This window comes from Neofelis nebulosa, chromosome 13, assembly GCF_028018385.1.
Source record: "Neofelis nebulosa isolate mNeoNeb1 chromosome 13, mNeoNeb1.pri, whole genome shotgun sequence".
Taxonomy (NCBI): Eukaryota; Metazoa; Chordata; class Mammalia; order Carnivora; family Felidae; genus Neofelis; species Neofelis nebulosa.
This window is the reverse complement of record NC_080794.1, coordinates 41,697,322-41,724,622: the sequence shown is the minus strand read 5'-3', so window position 1 is coordinate 41,724,622 and position 27,301 is coordinate 41,697,322. Positions and strand designations below refer to the sequence as shown.

Here is a 27,301-nt window from a genome sequence, read left to right as displayed (position 1 = left end):
TATTTGCTTTTTATCTATCTCTCCCAGTAAGAAATAGGCTTCCCTGGTGCTAGGGATGTGTATCCTGCCAGGTATTAGTTGGGGATCTTGGGCAAGTTAACATGGGTGTTCTGAGCCTCAGTTTCATCACCCGTGATATAGAGATATAAGTAGATGTTGGAATAACTGAGGCCATCTCTCTCTCTCTCTCTCTCTCAGGGATATTGTAGGGATTAAAGGAGAGCACCAAGGACGGCCCTGACTTGTGAACCGGCGCACCCCTACCCCCTTATGGGGCTGCAGCCATCAACCCATCAATAACCATCAACTCACTTCTCAATCTATCAGTCAGCCAATGTTTTATTATCCAGAAAGTCCTTAAAACATATGCTCATTGTTGATATTTGTCATATAGAATGTATGTAATTCTTTTGTGTGTGCTTTTATTTCTTTGAGTATATAAATATGTATTTTCACCTAATTGTATCAAATAATTTAGAAGTTTGTATCTATATGACAATCATTTATTAATCTTATACCTTGAAATATTCTTCAAAAACTCATCTTGAATGCTAAAACCATATTGTACCATACTTTACTTAACCACTGCTTCGTTATTGGACATTTAGGTAACCTTTTTTTTTATTCTGTATAAATATTACCACCTTGAACATCTTTACCCATAAATACTTTACTGGATCTTTTATTATTTTCTTAGAACCCCAGTAAGCAAAACCTTTCATTTATTTAGCTTCTGTGTGTCAGTGGTTCCATGGACAGTACTATGGAGAATTCCAAATGAGTCCCAAACTTTTTTGTTTTTAAGTTTTGTTTTTATTTATTTTTTTGAGAGAGATAGAGAGCAAGTGGGGGAGGGGGAGAGAGAGAGAGAGAGAGAGAGAGAGAGACAGAATCCCAAGCAGGCTCTGTGCTGTCAAGCCCAATGCAGGGCTCGATCTCACGAACCCTGAGATCATGACCTGAGCCAGAGTCAGGAGTCGGAATCTTAACCGACTGAGCCACCCATGAGCCCCTAAATAAGTCTCAGACTCTTGAAGAAGTCACACTGGTTGAGGAGATAAAGTTCAGACACAGAATGCAACGGGGAGCAGCCACAGCCAGTGTGCGGCTGACTTCGGGTTGAAGGAGATTGTTGCAGGTTGTTGCAGGTTGTGGCTCTCTGGGAACAGAGAGCCAGAGGGTGGCGGTGGGCTACGGAAGAGCTGCACAGAAGGTTGGACTTGACGGGGGCCTGGGAGGAAGGGTTGGAAGAAGAGAAGGCATCTGGGGGAGGAATCGCATCAAGGCAGGAACGAGGCAACCTCAAAGCAGGCTGGGCTGCAAGCAAGAGCACCGGGCAGATGAGGTGAGACAGCTTGGATGAGGCCAAGAGTAACGGTGCCACAGTCATGTGCTGGGCAGTTACACGGAGCCTAAGGATTATTACCATCATTCTGAGCACACAGGGGTCTGCTCGGAACAACAATATGAGCCATTTGTACAAAAGACCGAAATGGAATCCAAATAACAGGTCCAGCTGCTCCAAATACCTCCCTCCTCCTGCAGTTAACATTTTACTACCCGACTGAGTAACTAATGAATCTGGCCCAGCATAAATCCCCAGGCACAAATCCCTGCTTGGGGTCTGTGTCTAGACATCCAGACCTGAGTGCAATTTGCACTTTGAACATTCAGCGCCTTATCACTTGCGAGAAATCAGGTTTAATGGGGAGGATGGGGAGGTGTCGCTCCCACCCCCTCCCTTTGGCACAGTGACTATGGAATGGAGGTCCCTGGAATAATGAGTGCATCGGGCGATGGAGAGGTCGTAACAGTGTCGTGTGGCTCTGGTCATTCAGAAGCACTGACTGGGAGGTTTCTCCATCTCATTGCAGGCTGTGTTTTGTGAAGCTCAAGCTCCTGATGATAGCCATTGAGTACAAGTCCGCCAACCGAGAGAGCCGGTAAGTTTGCCACAGCCTGGTGGCCGGCCGACATTTATGAGATGTGAGAGTGCACTAAGAGTCTGGGTCTCCCCACTTGTTTCTTACACGTTATTGATGTACTTGGAACCCTGATGCAGCACATTTCGGGCCCTCGGGCACTTCTCATGGCGTACCCAACCAGATACTGCCACTTCCATCTCATGCCCCAGTGGGCATTCAGAAAGTGTTTCTCCGGAGGAGAGTGATGAGGCATCCAGATCGCCAGCTGATCATGCCAACTTGCACTTTTTACCCTCTGTGCACAAAATCGGGGACAGCCCCTGTCCTCAAACCCCTTTTTACTGCGGTGAGCGTGAAGCAGGTGGATTCTGGCCTCCTTCACAGCAGGGATGGGGCAGGGCTGTGATGGGACACGCCAGCTCTCCCGATAGCCAAATTGCAAGCAGCCTATTGTGTACCATATGTGCTTTTCCCGGTGCAACCGAAATCCAGGTGGCAGAGTATCAGCTTCATGCAAATTAGTCAGGAGAGCAGGCTCAGAGGCAGGAGCCCTCTTTATTTATTTATTTTGCACTTAATTATGTGCAGATCAGACTGATGAGGGACTGGGTCTGGTTGAAATAGATAACAGCCCAGTCAATATATGAGTTCGCACTGGAACAAGGAAGCATCCCATTAACAGGGGATTTTGTTGATGAAGGACTATATGCATTACAGATAAAATAGAGTTCATTTTTTTGCTCCCCAATTTTTATCAATGGGTTTGGAAGAAAGAGCTCATTGAGAAATGCATGGGCTTTTGTCCTCTGAAATGACAAAACCTATAGCTAGGTTTCCTCCTAGCTATAGTAAATAAGTCTTCCTATGGATGCCCAAGTGTAGGGTGCAGATACCCTCTGACATATGCCTTAATACGGTGAGTGCAGGGCAACAGTAGAAGATGCCTGCTATCACCATCTAAGGAGTTTTCATTATCTGGATGAATAACTCAATGAAGCCAGACTTCCAAATGTATGGTCTGTCTCTGACAAAGAACAAACAAAACACAATGAAAAAACACTGGATTGTAAGCAAGTCAATCAATCCAGTGTTTGCTATATTACCTTAACCACCAGATCAGATTGCTCACAAAATCTGATCAAAGGCTAAGCTATTTTGAAAGTCCAAATCAACCAAGAGGAAGAAAAAAAAATGGTGGATTTGGTGGCCACATGTAGAACACGGCCATAGCAGTTAACAAGTATGTATATATACATTTTTCTTTTCTGTGTTGGCAAAGTGAAGAATATTATGTGCAAAAAAAAAAAAAAACCAAAAAACAAAAAACAAACCCAGAGTCCTGGCTATTTGCTGTTCAACAGATAAAGCGGATGTTTCTGGAATTACTGCTTTCCCGCATGGAGGCCAATAGTCACCGGTGCCTGTGTAGGGAGAAACATGTCTCCCGGGTTTTTACAAATGATATTCTTCATGTTGCCACGTCGGTAAATCTGTGTAATTCAGTCTCCTCTCTTTATCACTTCTGTGCATCTCTCAAAGAAGTGTCATAGTGTGGGTGGCACTAATGCCGTGTATTGTTTCTTGACCATTCTGGTATAATCTCAAAGCAGGAGTCCGCACCCTGAACCTTGACCTATCATCTCCCACCTGCCACATTTTGGTCACAAGGAGGGAGAGAAAAAGCCTGTTAATGGTTCAGTGTGAATCTGCTGTCACTATTCTAAGAAAAATAACTAACAGCTATCCCTGAAGACAAAAATCTTTTCTTTGATGGACCCTCCAATTAACTCACCAATCTGAGATGTTTTCAACAAAGCCATATTTATAGATACAGATTTTTAGTTTTTTTTTTTTCTTTCAGAAAAGAGTGAAAAGAACTTGTTTGGGTTTGTTTTGGCTTTCTGTGTGCAGTTACCAACTTTAATCCTCACATGTGGCTTGGTCTCAGTGTGGAAGCACATTGGTTCTTGTGGAAAAAGGTGTGTTTGAGGGAATGTGGATCACGCCTCTGAGAAAACACTGAACTTACCAAACACAATATCCATGTTAAAAAGGATTGAGTTTCTAACCCTTCCTGAGATAAGGATTTTGTTTTTCATCTAAGAATTTCCCATTTCCTCCCCTCCCCCATCCTCCAAGCGGCTGGGTGTGAAAATTTGGAGAACCCAGCTTCTTCTCTCCACTCCTTTGCCTCCAGCCTGTGTTGAACTACCTCCTCTGTTGTTTTACCCCATGATGCTGTTTCCATGCTCTGCTGAAAAACCTTGTTTTCACATGCATCCTTCAAATAATTTGAAACAAAGGTTTTCTTCCTTCTCTCCTTCTGGTGTCAGTCAATTTATTATCAAATTGTTTGATTTTAAATTCTTTTTCTTGTCGTTTTGCAGAAGCCGAAAGCGGTATGCGCTCTTCGTTAACCTTCCTCCCAACCCCCACCCTCTATCTTCACTGCTCACCACAGGACTAACCATCTGCCAAGAATTCAGGAAGATAGAGATTATATATATGTATACACATACATATAATCTCATTCCCTTGTCTAGTATATATATGTATATATATGTATTTATATATATATGTATATTTATATTTAAACCCCTCTCCAACTAGAGCACATAAAAATTGGAAATAGCATATTGCTTTTCTTGTTTAGTTTGTTGATTCTTTTGGATGACGCACTAACTTCTTTGCAGGAAACCTAACAAACCAACAGGTACAATCCCTGTTTTCAGTCATGGCACCAGTGATGGGAACAAGTGTTATTGATGTTGAGAAGGAGGACGCTTCTCTCCAGCCCCTGGTGTCTGTTTCTGTCCTGTCCTGATGTGTCTTGGTGCCCACCAGACTCTGGTGCCATTTGTCTGCATACCACATCCACATTCCCAGTGACTTCCTCCTCCCCATGTCCCGTTTCAAGTTTGTAGAGCAGGATCCGTGTCCTTTTATCCACAAAACAGAGACCAAGCTCTTATACTCAACTTTTTTTTCCCCTTACACTTGTTTTGATGATACCATTTTGCATATTTTATTTCTTCGACAGTACTCAATACATAGAACACTGCTACTAAATTGCCAGATTATCACATTCAACTCAGTGAATGAGTACTGCTTAAGGAGATGAACTCATGGCTTTATTTTTTCCCTAGCGTGTTTGGGCATATTTCTTCATGTGAAGTATCTCAGTTTTCACCATGTGACATCACCCCGTTTTGCTGCTGTTTTCTGTTGCATGAAGCATGACCAAATCCTCATCGATAGCATTTTTTTTTAACTTTTCCAGTTACTGTTTCCAGCATAGTTTTTGATAATGTGTTCTCTAAAACAGTATTGTTGAAAACATACTATTGAGATGCCCATGTGTTCATTTACTCAAGAGTTGTTTTTCTCCGTGGTTGGAATCACTGTCACATGTTCGTGTTTGTAATTGTGTGTGTGTGTGTGTGTGTGTGTGTGTGTGTGTGGTGGGGATATTCGTCTGGAACTCTTTCCAAAGTCAGATTCTTCTGTGGTTTTTGGTGTTGATGTGTGACCATGAGGTGGCTTCCTGTCAGTTTGGTATTGTTGTTATGATCCAACTGCGAGAAGTTACTGCAGCACTTTGCATCTTCAAAGGTCCACAGTGGCTGCACCTCTGCTGTTGGCTTTTGGCCTTTGAGTCCTTTTATCTTGTGGTGGAGGCATGTTGTGACATAGCATGACTTGTCGTAAAGTGTACCAGAAAGTGACACAGCTTGCTCCCAGAGCCAAATAGCCACCATTGGCCTTCCCAAATGAATGATGTCTTCCCCATCCCATATGGCTACTGTTTTCCTTATGTGCAAAGTATATCTTTAAGTGCCATTTCCAAAATCATTGTGATGGGTTTGGGCTAATCAATCCCTTGCCCGTATCGTTGGCGGACCACAACGGCAGCCATTTGAGTCTGACCAACTGGGAGCAATCTTTATTATGCTGTCTGTGTGGGTGAACTGGGCTCAAGTATATGGAAGCATGGAATACACACTGTGTCTCCTCTGTATATTCTATAAGTAAAAGTGTGTGTGTCTAGTTGTGTGGGACTCCAGCAACATCTATTTGAAAGCCCAGAAGAAATGAAAAATTCCAGAAAAGCAAGAAGATTTGAGATTTGGGGTTTCTGTAGGCTGTGCCCTAACACAGCCTGTAAACTGCAGGGCAATTGTACTTTTGAAAGGAGAAACAATTAGTTCAAGCAAAGTGCCAACCAATAGCAATCATATATGACCATGGATGGTCAAAGAGGCCACCTACCAGTGGCTTGATTCATCTGGGCACAGCATGAACTGAAGTCTTAGATGGTTCTGATTCCCTTGCTGTAGTTAATGAAGTCCCATTAGCTTGCTAGACACAGATATAATTATCATGTTGTCAAGTACAAACTATATTCTCATGTGAGTGATAATTTTGTAATCGCTCAGGGAATGGTACATTACACCTACCAAAAACTGAGGGGTGGGGTGGAGAAATACAGACCATATTTATCCACAATGGATGAAAGATTCCTTTAAAAAATAGGGTTCAGTTGAGCTATTCATCATTGGTTGTCTCCAAAAACAGCAAACAAGTAAAGTTGATGATGATTGAAGAAGGAATAAGTAGATGTTTCCTAGTTGTTATCCCTAAGTGGTGGAGAAAAAGAATAAATCATGTTGCCTCATCAAGCCCCGATTCTCCAACCTGACTGAAGTTCAGCAAGACCTACACAATGAAATGCATTGTAGCTTGAGCCCTGGAGTTCCCCTTCTGGAGGAATCTGGGAGGAATATTTCTCTGTTGAACCAAGCCCTGCTAGCCAGTTCCGTGTTTTTGCATTTTAGTTGAGAAACACATATTTTGGTTCTAAGTGAGTGGTGTTTTCAATGTTGAAATTAATTGCTCCCATGCCTCAAGTGGCTAGCTGTTTATATATTTGTACATGTACATTTTTGTACTTAGTGCATCTGGGAGATTGTTCGCTTATTTGCCAACCCCCTAGAAAAGGTGTGGTCACTCCTTTGGTAGGGCTGACTAATAAGAATCACATCTTGGTCTTTGAAAGAACAGCTATGGCTACCTTTATCCTTCTAGGAGAGGGAAGGAACACTTTTTGAACTGAGACCAATGGTTTATATTTTTCATTCATTCCACCAGTAGTTGAAAAGTATCTATTGCATACAGGGCTTTAAGCTGGCTACTATGAGAAACTTATTTACAAAAGCAAATAAAACATGATCATGCTTTTCACCCCTTTATTCAACTATGGGTTTCCCACAGAAAATATATATTTGTTTCACATGTGGGAAAGGAGCCAAAGAATTGGTCTAGATACAAAACTAGTCTGAGGGCAAAAGAAAAAGAGAGCGAGCAAGAATCCTCGGGGGAGGGGCTACATAAGCCCTTTGCCTCCAGCTGCCACTGAATGTTTTCTGTTGAAATCCGCAAGGTCATAGAAGAAAGAGGGTAATTTATAGGTTCCTTGAAATGAGGGAAAGTCCACCCTTGCCAAGAAGATATCCCTATTGGAATTCTGCTAATTGATATATAGACTTTTTCTTAGAGATTTTCTTGATTCTTCACATGACACATTTTGAAGTTTATCTCTGATAAGCTAGTGAATTAGACAGAATTGGAACCAGAGACTGATTTAACGTGATGCATGGGGAGGGAGACTTCTGGCAGGTCATTAGAACAAAACAAACTTAATGTTGGCTATTCTTTTAAGAGATCAAAGACCTTTGGAAAGATTTACCTATTCCCAGTAGGAGGTCAATAACATATTCTGAGGGTAGTAGGCACTTTCCTGGGGAAAAAAAATTACTTCTGTCTAGGATACTTATCTTTTTATATTTTCAAAAAGAGGAGGATTAACATTTTATTTGAATTTTCTAGATATGGAATGTGGATAGAAGACTTAATGTCTACCATATTAAAGAGAGTAACGTATTTCCTCAAAGAGTCTTTGAAACGTTGAACTCTTACATAGGGAGTATTACAAGCAGTGGCCCCCTGGAATAAGGGACACAAGCTTCTCGATCAAAACCTTAAATGTATGAGTGGAATCCAACACAATGAACATTCATATGTATCTAGATTTCTTTCCTTCGTTATTCTCAAGATCTAGGCTCATTCTTTCAATTCCCACCCAGAAGGCTTCCTTAGCCTGATCTGGATAGCTGCAAAGGTAAGCATACAGCTTCACACATGATTTAGAGAGTTGATTCAAAGCCTCTTATTCACGTCCAAAAGAAAACACACAGTCAGTGATGTCCTTGGAACTACACAAGGTTTGAGGAACAGAGAGATACTCCACTCTGCAACCAAAAGTCACTCCAAATTAGTCTGTTACCAGATGTTGTATGGGGATATAATGTTTTGGATCCTGCAGTCAGTTAAAAAGGTCTTTCAAATGCTATTAGGGTGCCTCCTGGTAGCTTATTAGCACCAAGGACAAAATGGAGAGCTGAGACAATGTGAGAGATTATTTGCTGTTCCTTTAGTTGTTTTAATAGCCTTGCTTACTATTAATAGTGACCTTGCATTCAGGATCTACCCTGTGGCAGTCACTCAGCACATAGTATATACTTTAATTCTCTTAGTGACACTGTAAGCTACAGATTATTCACTCCATTTCATAGATGAGGAGAGTGAGGCTTAGTGGCACCCAGGGTCTGAACTCACAGGCCCGACACATGTGCCTGCTTGCTTAACCAGCATCGGCGCTGAAACAGATTTGAACACAAATCTGCTTTACATCAGTGCCCCAGATCTTTCTTCTCTGCCACGCTAATTTGACTAAAGCAGCCTTGAAAGCTGTAATAAATGATCTCAACCCACAGTGTCTGGAATGACAATCCCAAATTCTCATTGTAAGCCAATTCTTGTTCACTGTTGATAAAGAACAGAGGAAATGAGAAGAAACTTTTCATTGATAGGAACCTTGCTATCACTGTCGTCCCACCATGACACAGTGGGCTTGATCACTGGAGTGCAATTAATGAAGCACATAATGTAAAAGAGAGTTCTGTGCAAAGCATGTTGTGCACATAGGTGTCACCAAGACATTGATGAGTGTCAAATTTCCGCTTTTGAATTGTATCATTGAAATCATGATAGGATTTTTTTTCCTCAGAAGCTTTTTTTACACTCTTATATAAATACATATCAAAATGTAGATTTTTCCAACTTTAAGGAATTAGCTTCTTTTTTAAAGTTTATTTATTTTGATAGAGAGAAAGGGGGGGGCAGGGAGGGGCAGAGAGACAAGGAGAGAGAGAGAATCTCAAGCAGGCTTTGCACTGTCAGCTCAGAGCCTGATGTGGGGCTCAGACTCACAAACCATGAGATCATGACCTGAGCCAAAATCGAGAGTCAGCTGCTTAACTGACTGAGCCACCCAGGTTTCCTGAAATTAGCTTCTTTAGTCACTAGAAGTACCTAGAATTTTTCATGTATGTCCTTATGCATTATTCTGGAATGTACAGTTCTTCACTCTGTAACTTTATCTCTTTATGAACAGGATATTTTGATAAGGAGCCCTGTGTTCCATTCCATTAGACCAGCTAAAGAGAATCTGATAATTCCATTAAAGATGAAATATACTTTTGTCTTTTTTGCAATAATAAATAATACGAGTAACAATAAACCAATATGCAGTGAGCCTTCTGTGCATTATCTTGCTTAATCCTCTGAAGAAAGACTATCATTATCATCATGCCCATCTTGTAGGTGAGGATATGAGTCTGAGGAAGATTTAGTAACTTGCCCAAAGTCAGACAGCTACTAAATGGTTGATGCTGGAATTTGGGCCCAATTTCTGATTGATTGCAGAGCCAGGGCATACGAGAACTGCCTTGTAGCAAAGGGGTCGGAAAGTGTGCAGAATCCAGAATTCTGCCCTTCTAAGACATCACATTTAATTGGCTTTGAAAAAGGAATCCATCTAAACTGTATAAGCTCTGACCCTTTCCCCCTGATGATCATGAGAAGTCAGAGAGCTGTTGAACCAATGTAAAGAATTGGCAGAGGGGTAATTAGGAGGTGCCTGTACAGTGCCACTGTCCATTGCAAGCTGTTGCTGTTAGTGTGGCCTGCTGCTTCCTGATTTGTGAAGAATGTCATTGTTTCCTGTAGTTCTAGGACAGAACAGTCCAATCATCCTGGTCTCTTGCTATTATTCAGTGTTAATGACAGTGATGACACAGGATTGGTTTCCTTCTGTCAGGTCTCGTTATGGGTAATAGTGGATGTTCTTGTGACCACAAACAATTATTTTGCAATCATGATCCACTCTGGGTCCTCCCAACACAACGAAAGTTCACCTGGTCCTTCCCGTATTGCTACAGACACATCACCCTGTTGTCCACAGCGCCTTTCTGGAATTGTTTTGCCAGCAGTAAAAAATTTCCATATTAATTACCATCCTCCATTTTGGTTATTTTAGACAGTTGAGGACTTCCTTTAGCTGGATTCCAAACATCTTTTACCTTAAAGCCAGCTTTTCAGATCAGAGAATACCTCTGTTGTATCTATTGCTACATTCAGAGGGTCTAAATTCTGTGTCCATTAAGCCCAAAGCCTCATCTTAGTCTGTTTGTAATACATTTCTGTATTCTGCTCTTGATCAGAAGAAAATTTAACTTGTTTGTTTCACCCATTTATTAGATTGGGATGCATGTATCTCTTTTGTCAGTCCAAACACAACCTGGTCAGCTAATCTATTTATAACACTTTGAAATAAGACAGTGTATATTTAAGTGTATACTTCCCTGCAAGGGGAAGTTTTTTTTAAGGCATAATTTGCATGTTGTTTTCTAATTACAATTTGCCCCAATCAGGATGTACTAGACACACACTTTATTCAAACACTCCCATGCATTCTGGTAAAAGCAGACTGGAATCATTTCCAACTGCTGGCATTTTTCTTTTTCCCCATTCAGGTAGATCCAATTCTTTCTACATAAGGCTGCACGTGGAATCCACTTCCATGTCTTTACCGATGTCGTGCAGATGTTATGTTTGCTTCTGCATTGGTTACAGGTGTCGTGTACCATTCCTTGCAGTAATACATGTATATATGTATGTTTCTGGATGCATATAGGGGTCCCATTAATGCTCTGTCACGTAATGGAAAATTGGTGTAGCAATAGGTTTAATAGACCAATCACATTCAATGTTGACCGTCAACAGAAGTTTCCAAGGGGCAACATTATTAGGAACTTTGCTTCAGATGAGAAGCCCATGATGGCAACCGCATTATACACGCCCAGCCCTAAAACCTAGATGTGCTTTGATTTCTGCAACTGGGAGTATGCCAGCCTGGGAATTGAGAATCAGAGCTTTATGATGGCATTATCCAATTAAATGTTTGGGACTCTGGACATCAGGCTCTAGACAACATCTTTGGGAAAATCATTAGACTAGTGGGCCCCCTATAAAATTAACAGTACAGTGTAGCCTTCAAGGTTTTATTCGGAACATGAACTCACAACTGTATCTTCTTTGTTTGTTTTTGTTCACTGAGCAGTATATTAATTAATCCTGGAAACCATCTTAAGATCCAAGAAGGTACTTTAGGATTTTTCATCGCAAGTGATGCCAAAGAAGTTAAAAGGTAAGAGTTTATATTCATCTGTCTTCCTTTCTGGTCCAGCCACATACGTCTTGATCCACCACAATGGGCATAATTTCAGTATGTATAGGGCCCTAACCCCTAAACTTCTTAACATGTCTGTGGGTATCAATGGTGCTTCGTCTTAAGAAAAGGAGACTGTGCTTTCAAATGCTTCCATGAGCTCCTCTTCACATCATTGATTCCACACCTTTCAACTGGAATAATAACATTTTAGAACTAGGAGGGCCTTGTTAACCGTTCCTTCATTTTCCAAGGGAGGAAAGTGAGTCCCAGAGAGCTGAAGTGATTGTTCGAGATCATCCAGATTCTTGATGACCCAGAACAACATAACACAGGACAACTGGTTCCTTGTCTAGTACTCTTTACCTAGTATCATCCAGGAAAATTTACTTGAGATTTATCAGCTTTCCACTTTAAGTGCTGAATGGAATCTCAAAAGGTTTGGATTAATTTCAGATGAAATACTAAACTGGCTGTATTTCTGTTTGTGGGCTACTAGGTAAGTAGGCAAGGTTGTCAGGTTCAATTCTTAGGCCTCTGTAGGTACAGCCCACGATTTCATTGACCTCGGTGTTTTACGACACTTTTATCAGTATCCTTAAACCTGTTTAAACAGCTGGGAATCATAGGGCTTTTTGGAGAACACCATGGAATATCATTATATTTGCTTCTATCCTTGATCTATGAAAAATTTATGAGCAGAAGATGTGACTCGAATGGCCAGACAGGTCACTCACTCTAACAATAATGTTACACAAACTATTTAAAATAGATTATTACTTGTGAAGGTCTGTAATTATTTATGTAAGCCTATTGTTTTCATTTAATGAGCTTCCACTCAAAGCCAGGCCTGTGTTAGGTATTCTACATTCTTAATTGTTAGTCCTCAAAATAACTTCATAAGGTAAGTCTTCTAAAACCCTCAGGGCTTTGGTCTCCTCCTTGGTCAAGTTGAGATAAATGATTTATCCGAGGTTATAAAGCACAGAAGCAAGTGGCAGTGCCCAGATGGGAAGTGGTCTTTCCTTTTCCAAAACCCACACTTTCTACCAAATTTAATGAAACTAGCAAATTCTTATGTAGAGTTTAATATGTGCCAGCACTGTTATATGGACCAGGTACCCCAAGTATTGATGAACTCATTTCATCCTCTCAACAACCTTATGAGATAGGTATCATTACTATTTCCATTTTACACATGAGGAAACTGGGGTGCTGATTGGGTAACCAATACCCAAAGCCCTACTGCTTGTGGGTAGTAAGGCCAGTATGTCCAGTGCCAGAGCTTACGCTCTTAATTATTCATCATGATGTGATCCTGGCATGCCGAGCACAGAACTATATTTGATAACTGACGTCTATTACTTTCTGCCTCTTCACCCACTCCTACAGTCTAGCCATACTATTTATGAAAGATTTTAGGAGGAAAAATGGGATGGGGAAACAAAAAAACAAAAACAAAAATTCTTTAAACTGAGCTCTCTAATGGCTTAAATTTACGTCTACAAGTTGGGAAAGAATTGCCATTATTCAGATGGGGACAGGAAAACCTCATCCAGTTCATGGATCCTGACTGTTCTTCAGGAGTACCTCAAGAACTGGGTTCACCTGAGAGAGGAGAGGGGGCTGGTGAACAGGACTGAAGTACCCCTGCCCACATCCCCCTGGAAGAGAAGGCTGTGCTCACATCCAGAGTGTGAGACACAGAAGCAGCATCTCAACACCACGTATGGGGAGTGGGGGGCTGGGGAGCACAGCGGCACCATAGATCACGTGTACCTCCCAGATAGCAAATATAACGTGAAGCTCCCATTTGTGTAATTCTATTTCCTATTGCATCTCTTGCTAATGAATGTCACAAATACCAGGCAGTCCAAAAAACAAATTACCTCCTATATTAGGGAGTGCAATATGTCTCATTTCAGTGCTTTATGGTGTTCACAAATACATGCTGACACAATCAGCAACAACAGCAGCCTGTAATTTTCCGTGGTGTGTGATGTGTCGGAGCAAATGCTGTCAGTTAGGGGACTTCAAACAGATGAAGACGGCAGAAAACCACAGAAAGGGCCTGGGAGATTTGAATGAAACTAAACAAGTTTTGTAAAAATGGAAAAGTTGATTATGACGATCCAGTATTGAGTATGCACCCTCTCCTACAAAAAAGCCACAAAAGAAGTTAATGGATTTTTAGCTCACAGAAACTTTCAGATGCAGTGTTTTAGGAACAGAGCAGTGAAACCACCATTCCAGCCTTAGGCCACTTTGGGATGGGCATTCAGTCACTTGTCCACTGCTCCTTGCCACTGAGTATTTTCCTTTTTAAATAATGTTGGCACATAGTCTTTGATGTCGGGGTCACAAAATGGTGCCTCGTTGACTCGCTGTGGCTTGCAGACAGGCTTCATTTGATTCATAATTTTAACAAATGAATTATTTGCCAAGCAGAAGACACCATCATCCTTATTTAAAAATCCTTATTTCTGGTTTCCCCTGAAAAACTTGCAGATCTGGCATTACTTGGCTGCATTCTCATACTCATTCATGCATCAAAGGTCACTCACTTTCTAGAACACTCTGTACCAGGTGCCAGGGAAGCAGCGGTGAACAATGAAGTCCCTGCTCTCATGGACTCATGTTCTAGGGAGGAGAGAATTACAGTTTTGTTTATTCATGGTACATTAATCAAAGAATTAGTGCAGCCAGGTCACTGATTTAGATTTTGCGCAAGTGAAGGCTGCTTGGAAGGAGTGACATTTGAGCAGAGGTGGAGGTGATGGGAAAGAGTCCATCATACAGAGATGGGAAAGGAAGAGGAGACAAAGTAGGGACAGTTTTGTTGTGTGTAGGGAGCTGAGGGAAGGAAAGTGTGTCTGAAGGAGTAGTATGGGGAGATGAGGTAAGAGAAAAAGGCAGGGCTGGCTCCCATAGGACTTGATATGTATGGGTCAGGTTGTTATAAAATGGAGTCACTGATGGCTTTAAGCTGGGAGTGATGTAGTCTGATTTACATCATTGAAAGGTCTTTCCTCTCCATTATAGAGAATGGCATGTGGGGTAACAGGAGTGGGAGGCCCAACAGATGGAGATACTGCATAGTGTAGGTGAAGATAAGCTTGGGTAAAACTGGTGAGTGGAGGTACAGAGAAGGGAGACCAGTTCAGAATATATTTTAGAGAGTCTATATATAGGACCCGCTGGTAAACTGCATATAAGAAACGAGGGGAAAAAGAGGAGTCAAGAATGGAGCCTAGATTTGGAGCCTATGAAATTGGGTGGGTGCTGGCTTCCCACTTTACTGAGACTGGATTTAGCTGGAAGAGGAGCAAGTTTGGGATGTAGGAAATGAAGAATTCTATTTGGCTATGTTAAGTAGACAGTCAGCTCTAAGATTCTGGAGTTTGGGGGGAAGATGAAAGCTGGAGGTGTCATTTTGGGTGCTATATCAGGGAGGGTCCTGGCCAGAAACAGGTGACACACCTAAATGAGAAAAGGGAGGAGAGTTTTATGAAGGGAACATAAAAAGTTGTGGGCAGAGGGTTAAGGAGAACCAATAAGGGATGCAAAAGCACCCCGGAGCTGGCAACAGAGTGGAGCCACTCTCAGCCCTAGATCTGCAGAATCAAGGGGAAGGAGAGTTATCAGAACCTGGAGAGAGAGGCTGTAGTGTAGGAAAGGCCACTTGGCAGGAGCTGAGTCCTCTGGAATATAGAGATGTGGCCACCACCATTTCATGGCCCTGCAGGGAGGAATTCCTCTCTTCCCATCCTCCAGTTTCCAGATGGCTCCTCCCATTGGCTAAACACAACAGGAAAGCAGAGGACAAGGAGACCCTGAAGATCAGCCTTGCAGGGTGTGGATCCGGTCTTCTTGATGATGTGTGTGTCAAGGTCACCAACACAGGGCCACTTGGGAAAGGGGTGGATGAGCAGGAGAGGAAGTGGGGAGGAGAGCAGAGAAGGTTGAGGTGGAAGGAGGGGATATGGAATAGATCCCGAGGTGTGTGAAGAGGCCCCTGGCGTCCGTGGCCGTGGATTTGAAGTGACATTAGTCAACACAGTTGTGTTTCCGTTCCTCAGTTCAGCTGCTCAGGTGCAGGTGTGCAGTAGGGTGTGTGCTTTGCCAGGTGAGTGTGAGAGAGGCAGAGGTGAGTGGAGAAGACAGTGGTGCTCTCAAAGAAGTTCCACTTGGCAAAACTCAGCTGGAGCTTAGCTACGGTGCTCCCTCTGGTTGGGAGATATGTCTCCAGGTCACAGACCAGAGACCACCCCCCCCCCCCAACCTGGCCCCATCGCAGTCATTAGCTTTACCTGTTTGGCCCCCATGGGGCCACTTTCAGAATCCACTTTGAATTTGTGAAGTAATCAACTTTATCTTCTCAACAGTCCACTCAGGCTCAGCATGGTTTCATCATCTCAGCAATAGAGATGTGTTTAAGACCATGGACTTTAGGACTAGACTGTGTGGACTTGAATCCCGGCTCTGTGAGACCTTGGGCAGGTCACATAACCTCCCTGTGCTTAAGTTTCCTGTACGCTCTGTAAAACAGAGATAATAATCATGACTCCTTCAAAGGATTGTTTAAGGATCCAATTCATTGATACTTATAAATGCTTAGAATAGTGCTTGGCCTATAGCCTTGCCCTACAAATGTCTGTTATCATTGTTATCATTATTATTATGTATAGGAGCATCAGATAGGGAGAGAGAATGGCCAAAGGATGTGGACACAAAAAGGCTTCCTCCTTTCCTGTCATTGCCTTTTCAAGGCAGGTCACCATTGATTGGCTTCTTAGCCACATTGCCACTTGCAGGGCAAACAATCAGCTGCCTTTTTTCTTTTTCCTTTTTTCACAACATGGATGAAAACTGGCATTTAGGGAAATAGTGAGTGAGATGCTGGGGTGCAAAGAGCACTGGGCTTGGATTTAGAAGTTGACCAACCCCAGCACAGGATACCTTTGGGCAGGTCATGACAACCTCCTCATTTTACAGATGAGGACACTGAGTCCTGGGGACTTCCAAGATCTCTTCCAGATCCCACATTGGTTTTCAGCTGGTGTCAATCACGTGTGCAAATCCTGTGAAAAACATGAAAGGAACCTGGGAATTGAATCGCCAAGAATTGTGTTTCTTTCTGTATAGTCTTGGTCAAGGGAAGACCATGTTTATCCCTGCCATTCAATTTCACGTTGGGAGTGGTGAAACCAGGGATTTTGTTAGCTCCCATATCCAGAAGCTTGTAAGGCTGTTCCAGTGAATTTTGTCCCAGTAATCCCCCGTCCTGAAAAGATGTAGGCCTCCAGTGCTGTTCTTCTAGGTCCTATGCATTCTATACTTGAATGATCTTGGTTTGTCGCTTGTCTGGACACAACCAATGTGCTTTATAATCACAACTTGACACTTAAGTCAGATGAGGGAATTTTCTTGTTGATTGCTGTCTCTGGGTATCCAGCCCTATAGTGCCTTCTGCCCACCCCATTCCAGTGCTCGGTTGAGCTATGCTTCACCGTGAGAAGCAAACCTCCATTTATTTTGTGTTCTTGGGGCCGAGAGTATGGGAGTTGATCGTTCCAGCTTGGGAGCAAAGTATGGGCTATGAAATGCCAGAAGAAATTTGACAGAGGACCCCCTTGACCCATCACTTTTGTATTTCCCCCTCCACCTTTCTCCTTAACCTCTCTCACTTTGAAAAGAAATATCCTTTCAGAGGGGCAAGGCTAATGATTTTATTTGACTGTGGAACTTTATCTTGGCTCCCCCTTCAATAAATATCTGACCAGACGGCAAGGGTTTCAGAGATACATTCCACTTCCCCACCAAGGGCCTGGGGCTGGTTGCCTACATGCTTTGATGAGCAGCCCTGAAGGCTGTGCTCAAAAAACGAAGGATGAGCAGGCAGATGCAGGGGGTCACCTCAGCAGCCATTCACCCCGTTCCTGTTCAAAGGAAGGTTTATTAAAAGAAGCACGAACTCCAATTGCAGAGTCCTGTGTTTGAAATAAGAGGTCTTGCAACAAACATTTCCGTCTGTAAAAGTCTAAACCTTTCAAAAGATGAAAGGAAATTAGTGCTGGCGTGTTTCATTAATTTGGCACCACGGTGGAGGAAATGTGGTATTCATTTCATTTGGGTGGATTATGAAATGTGTCAGTTTTTCCATTCTCTTTCTCCAGGGCATTTTTTTACTGCAAGGCCTGTCATGATGACATCACAGATCCCAAAAGAATAAAAAAATGTGGCTGCAAACGGCGTAAGTAGTGTTTCTTTCCCCCTTCCCTCCCTCTTTCCTTTTCCCCAAATTTGTTTCCCTTCTCCTTTTCCTAGTAAAGAAACACTAAACATCAAGAGGTTTCTTGGATATGTTTATGTTTCGCCCAGCAGTTTAAAGAGACATGGAATAAATACTTGTCCTCGCTTTATTAGAGCAAGGATGAAAAATCACCACCATCAACACCTTTGAGTGAACCTAGTGCCTAATCCCCACCTCTGGACCTTAAAGGGATGCCAAGGCGCTTGTGCCCACTTGAACATACTCAGTACAATATATGAGAAGGAGGACTGCTAAGACCATGGAAGAGGGAGTATTTTTTTGCATAGTGATTTCCACTGGATGGGGGGCCACCAAGTGTAAACATGGGGACTAGGGCTGAAAGGGAAACCGAGTCTGAGGACTGTGTCTCCCAAATGGGAGCTGCTGCAAGGTTTGATACCAAAGTCCAGAGTTTTCACTTGTGGTACCCTCCAGCTGGCTCAGGAAGAGAATTTGACCATGACCAATCAGCTTTGTTTGCCATTGCTCCAATAACCAACCTCAAACTCCATTGCTCCTTGGAGTAGACTAGATTGGTCTCCTTAGCTTCTGGCATATCCTGTCTCAAATCTCTTCCAAAGCAGCTTGCCAGTGTGACCTCTTGAGAAAGATATGGTAAGTCAGGAAAGTTGGGTCGTGAGCTCTCCAGAAACCAGGACCTAAAGTGGATTTGCCTTGAGAAGGCCGTGCCTTTTGCAGTAATCATGTTGCATTGCCTAATAGAAATTGTTCATGGCCGTAAAGAAAACAATAATAATGATGCCTTCCTTCCTATGGTGATTTAATGTTTTCAGAGCTCCTTATTTATGATCATTATTTTCTTTGATCCTCACCATAACCCTGGGTAATTGTCAAGGGATGTTATTAATTCCATTTTACAAAAAGAGGAAACTAAGGCTCCAAGTTTAGTGGGAGGATGAGATTGCTAAGAGTCACACAGACCCAACAGACCAGGGCTCAGGCTCACACAAAAGCCTCTCGATGCTGTGCGCTCAGTGCCCTAATCACATCTGCAAGAGAGAAGGGCAAGACAATGACCTTGACTCTGATGAGTAGAAGCACAGTTATGAAAGATTGCCCCATAAAATACTTTTTTCACAAGCAGAAACCAGATAGAAGAGCACTATTCCTGGGATAGGCCAACCAAAGAGGGGGCTTTTTTTCACTATACTCCTAAAGGGGACACAGTAATGTAAACCAGTAAGATATAAATATCATTCTGCTGAAGCACGAAGACACTCGAGCTCTTAGGCAAATACCCATGGGAGCACTCTTGGTCGAGAGCAGATTCTGTAGAAATCCTCTGAGGCTGGTTCCCAAGTTTGGGGCAGTTGAGGCCCACTGTTTTGCTTTTTCCATGGCCCTGTTCCCCCTAGCTCTGACACCTTACTAAGATGAGTATTTATTGATGTCTCAGAAAAAGAGATCCAGACAAAAGTCTAGAGGTCTAAGAATTCTCTGATTCTGACAACTTAACAGGAAGAGCATCTAAGGCTATTTGTAGGTCCAGAACAAACCCACCTCACTTCCAGTCCCCTGGACTCCATGATACAAAAGGCCCTCCTTACCAGGCCATGCATCCCAGCATGGTTGGTCGTGAACACAAAAACACAGCTCAGCTGACCAGGCATCCCTCAGATTTTTTCCATCAGAGGAACATGTATCCCAAGGTGGAAGTAAATGAGAACAACAAATACAAAATGGTTAACTGCATTGTAAGGAAACTTTTGTAGTAGAGGAGGTTGGGAAATGCAGGAGAGTGTCAAGGCCAAAAATCCAGAACCAGATAATCTGTCAAAGAACCTGGTTCCACGGGGCATCACTAAAAGTTACTTATTGATTAGGCATCCACATATTTTTGAGTACTTTCTTTGTGCCAGGTGCATGCTTGGTGCCAGGGATGGAGGGGTGAACAAGATAACATCGCTGTTCTTCTGAAGCCTTCACAGTAGTACATGGAGACAAACAATGATCATAGAAACCATTAAATAGATTCAGGTAGAGTCAAATGCTATGAAGAGAGAGGAGACTGCCTGAGGGTATGGGGAACCTTGTAGGGACGCTGCTTTAGCCAGAAAGCCTCCCTTGGGAGGTGACATTGAAGCTGAGACCCTGTCGAGGTTAGTAGAAGAGCAAGGGCAAAGGTCAAGAGGCAGGAATAAGTTTGAAGTGCTGAAGGAAGGCAGGAAGGAAGGAAGGACGGAAGGAAGGCAGACCAGTGGGGCTGGTGGGGCTGGGGAGAGAGCAGAATGAAATGAGTTCAGAGAGGAAGACAGGGGCCATGAGGAGAAACCTGGGTTTTAGTCCTGTAACAGATATAGCCTTTGGAAGATTTTGAGCAAGAACTCAATAGCGTCAGTTTCTATATTAGATGACCTCCATGGTGACTGGACAGAGAGTAGACTCTAAGAAGGCGAGGGTAGAAGGCAGAATGATGGAGAGAAAGTGTCTCTGATCCCTGCTCTGATACTGGAATGTTCCTCATAGGCACTGCAGTGGAACTCAGCAGAAAGTTTTTTAAGTCCCTAGAAATGAGGATTTGGCCTCTAGGTTATTTTTCCACCCTGGTTCCAGGCAAGCACCCAGCAGCTGACTTTTAACTTCATCCTGGAGGGAGAGCCACATAACTGTTTGAAATAATTTTATTCTCTTCATTCCCCTTAAAGCTGGTTCCAGCTAGTGAAGGGTGTGATCTCTCACCATGCATGGCATGGATTGCTTCAGAAATACTGCCTCTGAGCTGAGCCAGCATGACAGGGGTCTTGCCCCTGTTTCTCTGTACCCCCTTCCCTCTTGGGCTCATCTCATAGAGGCCCCTGGCTGTGAGGTTAATGTTTGATAGCGATCAAAATTGTCCAAATATTGTTCTTCCTAATTAAAAGACCATAGCCGCCTGTGTTACAGAGGGCAGGATGCAGATGTGTATGTGTAAGGAGTGGTCAGAATAAAGTGAACTATTGAACATGGACCTCCCCATGCATACCAGGCAAGTCAGGAAATTGGAGAAGATAGGTTTTGGTTGCAAAGAAACTTTCAAGAGAAGGAGCTAAGGTTGTGAATAATGCATCGGGGATGGGGGTGGGGGTGGGGTGGGGGTGGTTCCTGTGCCTTTGAATGCACATTGCCTGGTGCCCCAAGTTGGAGAGGGCAGCTCACCCACACAGTCATTTGTCCAAACCTGTTAGGCCAGGTGATCATAATTCACCCTGGAACAAGGGCAGAACTGATGACATGAGGGCAGAGCTGATGACAGTCAGTGGTCTTTATCCACAGCTTCCTAACCCTCCCCTCCCAACCTAGCTCTTCCTCTCCCATCCCCACCCCCACCCTCCCCATTCACCTTGAACATTTCATGCCATACTATCTGGAGCAATCTCGAGTGTGGGCATTCCATCTGGAAATCCTGTGGTAGTATAGTTTAACTTTTGCATTTCTTTCTATTTCTTCATAGCATTCCATCAAGGAAGAGAGTCAAATTCAGCTGTCTGGCCAAGGAGCAAGCTCTCAGAAACTACTATTTACCCATTTTCTTCTTCTGTATAACAAACTTGGTCTAATGATTTACATTTTTTCCCCCAGCCTGTAAAAGTTTGCCAAAGGGTGGACTCCTAGGGGACAAGTCATGTCTGAATTGATGTGTTTGAAGGAATTTTCTTGAACTTCTAATCATTGACATATTTTTGATTTATTTTTTTTCCTCTTTGCTGCCTTGGAATACGGCCCCTACTCTATTTTAACTGCACACTGGTAGTGATATATTGTGAGTAAAACGGGTTCCCAGGAGCCCGGAGTCCAGTTCCCCCTGTCTTTCTCTCTAGAAGAGATACTTCTTTTATTTTCTGTACAGTTTCAGTTTCTTTTTTTCTTTTGGTATTTATGTTGCATGTAGCAGTGACATCATGCCCCAACTCCCTCATCCAACATGGTCTGCAGAGTAGCCTGGAGCTGGAGACCCCTGAGAGCAGGGAACCGCCCTCCGTTCATCTTCCCATCCCCCCAGCCTCTTGCCAGCTTCTGGCACTGTCTTATTTTTCCATTTGAAAATAAGACCTTGACAACAGTGTTTCTCTTGAAGGCCTTGTCTCGGACCTTTAGGGGACGCTGAGTAGGCTGAGGTAATTACCACTATAGCTGTAGATGCCTCGTCAATTGGGGGTCATTGTCATGCTTGCCTTTGATAAATTTTATCTGGTCTCTGCTACTGAGCTTGAATTCCTATCCTGAAGGAAACACACATGCTACATATATATTCCTGTGTTGTGATATATATATGATATGTACCAGTACTTTATATGTAAAAATGAACATTTTTATATATAAGCACAGAAATATTTTATAGAGAGAGTGATGTATTTATTATAATATATGTACCTCTCTATATGAGAAAGTGCTTGCTAAAGAATTAATTGGACATCAAACTTTGGGAGTGTAAGTATCTTAAACAGTCTTACTGGAGACAAGTATTTCCCCAGTGGTAATTATTTCCTACAGTCTATGAAGTTCCCTTGCTTTAAAGTTTCTCTTTCAATCAGTACCCACTAGGACATACCCAGTTCTTCTATGGGTGTTAGGCATCTTGGAAGATCCATTGACTTGTTTAAGATGGAAAAGATGACTCAAGGAAAGATGACTCAAGGAGAATGTTCCATTTCATTAGTGAGCTATATACAAGTCTGAACAAGTAAATGTTAAGTCTCTGAGCCTCTAACTTACTCACAGAATAGGACCCCTCTCACCCACGAGATGTGGCGATTTTAGGGCCGGGGTTTCTATGTGTGACTCAAAGCAATGCTGCGTTCTGTGGCACCAGCAGTGAGCATCGTCGGATCTTTACACATGCTCATGAGACTCTACTGAAAACGGGACCCAGCCTGCAGACCAGTTGAATCCAATGGTCCTGGAATTTGGAGATGTCTCAGCACTCAGAACTCTCATTGCCTTTGTACCATGCAAATGGGTCATCTGGTTCTGGCTAGTCTTCAGAGTTTGAGGGTACAGAATGCTCAATGTACAAGCAAAACAAATGAATGACGTCTTCAGTTCATCGCAGAACACTGCCCAAGTTGACTGTGTGGCTCCCTTCATCTGCAGAACATCTGGAAGGGTGGCTCGAAGGCATGTGCCACTTTCATACCTGCAGAGGCACCTCCTGTACCTGGTGATCCTTCAGAATCAGACAGAAAACATGATGTCAGTCAACAAACAACTCTAGTGCCAAATTCCTCTGCCTTCCGCAACCACGGTGTGGTGTTGAGGGCAATATCAACTAATTCCATATACTTAGTGCTACTGACATTAACTAGTTTTTTCTTTCCCCTCTTTCTGATCTTGGAAAACCACCTGGAAGATCCTTCTTCTCCCTGCAGAAGCCAATAGGAGGAATTTTGCATAGTGAAGACATTATTCCTCATTTACAGGACTGGAAAGAATGCTCTCTGATTCCCAGTATCACATCAAAAAAATGTCTCAAATGCTGTGCCTCAGTGGACTTTTTGTTCCATGGTACTTTTACGTATCACTTTAGCTGCTGCTGAACATACGAAGAGCAGCCTCAGGGTCAGGCTTCAAATTAATCCTTCCTTCATTGGATTGATTTTAACCCTGTGATTGCAGCCTAAAAAATATCTGTGAAATGAAAGGCAGATTATCTCTTTTTTCCTTCCACATTAGTCTTCCTTTGAATCTGCTCCATTTGAACCTAAAATACTTTTTCTCCAGCAGCTGGAAAACTCTACCTGAACTTCTCAGTCCAGTGCTGCTTTTCCTGCCCCTTCCAACCCACCCTGGAAATTAAGATTCTGCAATTGGAAATTGGCTGACAATTTGGTCGCTGATACGGGAGGCAGATGGTGCTGAGAACAGGCTGGAGTCCAACTCCTTCTTCATTCCAGGCTTGGCGCAGAAGGGCTAGCCAGCAGAGAACCTGAGTTTGACAGCTGATTGTCAGTTTGACACAAGGACAGAGCAGTAACCGAGCCACATCTACAGCAGCCACTTCTCTACAGGTTTCCTTTCTCATGATCACAACCTTTGAAAATATAGGAAAAGTGCTCCAAGAGTACGTCTGAGCCATCTTCCATTTTTAAACACTTTAGGAGTAAACAGATAGCTTTGATGATGTCCGTTAGGGAAATACTTGTATTTTATCTCTACAAATAGCACTAGGAAGTCATAATGGAAATACTGGATGAATATCCACTTCATTGTGGTGAAGGAAAGCATATAAAAGCTTTTTCTCAAATTGTAAAACTGCTAAGACAGGGTTCTTTGGAGGAAGGTGAGACCCAGGGTCTAATTCTTGGCAACAGCATAACCTCTTTGAATCTGTGGCACTGGCCCAAGAACAAGAACCTTGTGATGTGGGCCAAAGAGAAAACTGAGTCCCCAGAGGCTGATATTTCTGCTTTCCCAGAGTTAAGGTGGCCTATGGGGCCAATTAATTGAAAATAAAGTTCCAAAAGCCCTAAGACGGAATGACAAGTAGCTACAGTATTCACACCTACCAGAGACACGCTCTTGTCTGTTTCCTGTCTCAGGAAGCTGCAGCAGAGCTTTGAGGAGACCCAGCCAGCTGGTGCTGAAGTGGTCCCACTCTGCTGGCCATGGCTACAAAGCCAGTGTGTTTGCAAGCTGCTACTCTAGACCACTCTGGAACCATCTCCTAGAATTCACTCATCTCCCACGGCCCCCTAAACATCCACTGTGATTTGTAAGAACCACTGGATTGAAACGCACAGATTTCAATTGTTGGAGACACACGGGGTCCCCTTTCCGCTCCCTTTCGTAGAAAGGCCAGCTGGTTCAGGTGATCTGTCGACTAGCTGCTCTTCCACACAGATCCACTAGATGTCCTCATAGATCCACTTTGTATTATTGAAATCCTGGGGAAAAGTCCCTTTTCTGAGGACTGAGATTTGGGAAGAGAGCATTGGGTGACTATGTAAAAAAGAAAACCAGCAAACGCCAAAGGTGAGAGGGCACTTTATGTGTCCACGGAGTAGATTAAGAAACTTACTTCTGTTTTAAATAAATACCGAAACTTTTAACGTTGTTCTTTGAAACCTAACCTTGCTGTTTTAAGTGGCATTCTGATATCTGAAATTAACCTTCTAACCTACATCAGCTCCAGAAAAGGAAACAATCATGGAGAAATGGAAATAAAACACCAGCGGTTCTGAGTATCCATGATTCACTAAAACAAACCTGGAGGATTAGGAAACCAGAGAAAGTTGAAAGGGTGGTATTTTCCAAATCAGGAGGTCCAAGACTTAATTTCGATATAATTTTATTTTACAACTTGAGAGTATAATTTTACACACAGAATGCCCACATCTTCTGAAACAGCTACCACTAAGCAGGGAAATCCTCAAACGTTTTTAGTTAAAGCATTTGTTCATGTTCATGACTCGTGTAAGGGCACAGCAGAAGGCTCTTCCTGGCTGGGGTGCATATCCATCCATCCTGATGAATCACTCCACCAGTAGGGAGGTCAGATGGGCCTTTCCTTTTAAGAAGGGGGACCCGGAAGTGTATATAGGTGAAGACATCTGAGGGGCGGGGGTGTCCATGAAAATGGACTATTCCAGAAGTAGAGCGAGAGCCACCCTCCCAGTCGGTGGCACCTTGGTCTAGACATTGTAATTCACAAAGGTTTGTCAACACATGGGGCTCAATCGTTTTTAACTGTTTCTGTCTTGTCTTTGAGCCTCTCATTGATCATTCTTGCTGGGTTTTTTTGTGGTGGTGCTTGTGTGTCTTTTGAGATTTCTATTTTGTATTTGGTGTGAGTGTAAAAATGATGACTGGGGAGGAATGACGAGTAATAGCATGTTTGCTTTTTTTATGCATATGCTGCTTTGGAATGTGACTGCTTATAATTAACATTTAATCTTCTTATAGCAAATGGTTTTTTGCTGCTTCGATTACCAGTTTCAGCCTGTTCCTGCATGCTAACAATATGAAATTTTAGAACAATGCATGGTCTCCAGAACAGCCAGCAATAACAGTTGCAAACAGTTCCTGAGAGACACTGGGTTGAGGTTCTGTTTCCTCCCGAAGCCCTTATCAAATACGAGGCTGAAAATCACCCATTAGGATGGATGGGCTTACCTCTGACAGAATGATTTCAAAAGTTATCCCGCATCATTCTCCCTCCCCTTGTCCTTAAAGACGGGTATATGGAGAAGAACTCTCTTTCCCTATAAATGTGTCAGATTCTATTATTGTGTATGACCCAAAATGGCAGTATGGAAATGAAAACCAGGAACTGCTGCTAATGAGAAGCATAGCGTTTCAGAGTTTGATGGGCTTCTCTTCTGCTACAGCATTTGATTAAATTTTTTTCAAAACAATTTATTTACAGTGAAACAAAAAATCATCTTTGTTTCCCTCCTCTGTGTAAATCACAAATCAATATTTCCAGTAAAAGAACTAAGCAAGAAACAAGTGAGCGGTCTACAAGTTGTACAACAGATCTGGATGCATGTAAAATAACTTTATTTTGATGTCTTCCGCTGAAGACTTTTTCCTCTTTCTTGACTTAAGCTACTACTGTCTGGGGTGTCTGGGCATTCACACCATGCCTTCTAAAGTCTTCCAATTCAAATGCTATAGTGGAACTTTTTTTTTTTCTTTTCTTTCTTCCTTTTTTTTTTTTTTTTTTGTAAAAGCTCAGCTCAGGAATGATGTGCCACGCACTGAAGAGGGCTGGGGCTGCATGGTGATGATCTGAACGACCAGCTAGTGAGGATGCTAAAAGAACATGTCACTAAAAATGGGAGCCAAGTTTACAGGAATGAATCTCTCATTCATCTCCCCCAGTGCCTGTTCTTCACAATCATAACGTTACCCCTGCTTGACAAATATACTGTATGGCAAGTCATAAAGGTCTTAGAACAGGACTTGACCCATTTGAGAGATTTAAACCCCTCTTCCTGGTGACTGTAACATTCAAAGAGGGCAAAACCACAAGCCATATTTTAAAGTAAGAGTGCAACCATTCTCCACAAAGAAAAAGAAAGAGGTGGGGGAGAATGACTTTTAAAATGGAAGGTGTAGGCGCGGGGAATAACACCTCTCCAGTTCAGCCTTGCTGTTTGGCTATGATGCTTGGAATAAACACAAGTTATTCTCCAATCCTGTGAGAGAAGCAGGCTGGGTCATGCTAAGTGATAAGCAAACACGTTTGCCTGTTGTAGCATCAAAATGAGGCACAAAAAGGCTTCATGGACTGAAATATAAATTGGCTTGAAGGATAAGGGTGAAGTGTTTTTGAGAACCACTGCAGTGATGTCCAGCAAGTTTTGTAGGTCAACACTCAAGCTGGATCCCCAGGCTCCTACGATATCAGTTTAGAAGAGCTATCAATGTTACATGTAAATATAAGTAAGATATTTTACATGGGACCTAATCTCTTACTTCATGTTTTATAACCTC

General features: G+C 42.7%; 1 protein-coding gene across 29 annotated transcripts in view; it reads left to right on the top strand.

Annotated features, from left to right (window-relative positions):
* Nucleotides 1-27,301, top strand: part of KCNMA1 (potassium calcium-activated channel subfamily M alpha 1) — a 739,425-nt gene that overhangs the window by 582,800 nt on the left and 129,324 nt on the right. For 26 of the 29 annotated variants that reach the window (XM_058696774.1, XM_058696780.1, XM_058696775.1 and 23 more), the window contains 3 exons: nucleotides 1,875-1,943; nucleotides 11,446-11,532; nucleotides 17,730-17,806. In XM_058696774.1, the coding sequence (XP_058552757.1) occupies nucleotides 1,875-1,943; nucleotides 11,446-11,532; nucleotides 17,730-17,806 (233 nt within the window). Of the gene's footprint in view, nucleotides 1-1,874; nucleotides 1,944-4,312; nucleotides 4,551-11,445; nucleotides 11,533-17,729; nucleotides 17,816-27,301 lie in introns of those variants that run through there. The other 3 variants (XM_058696802.1, XM_058696799.1, XM_058696798.1) reach the window with 3 other exon arrangements.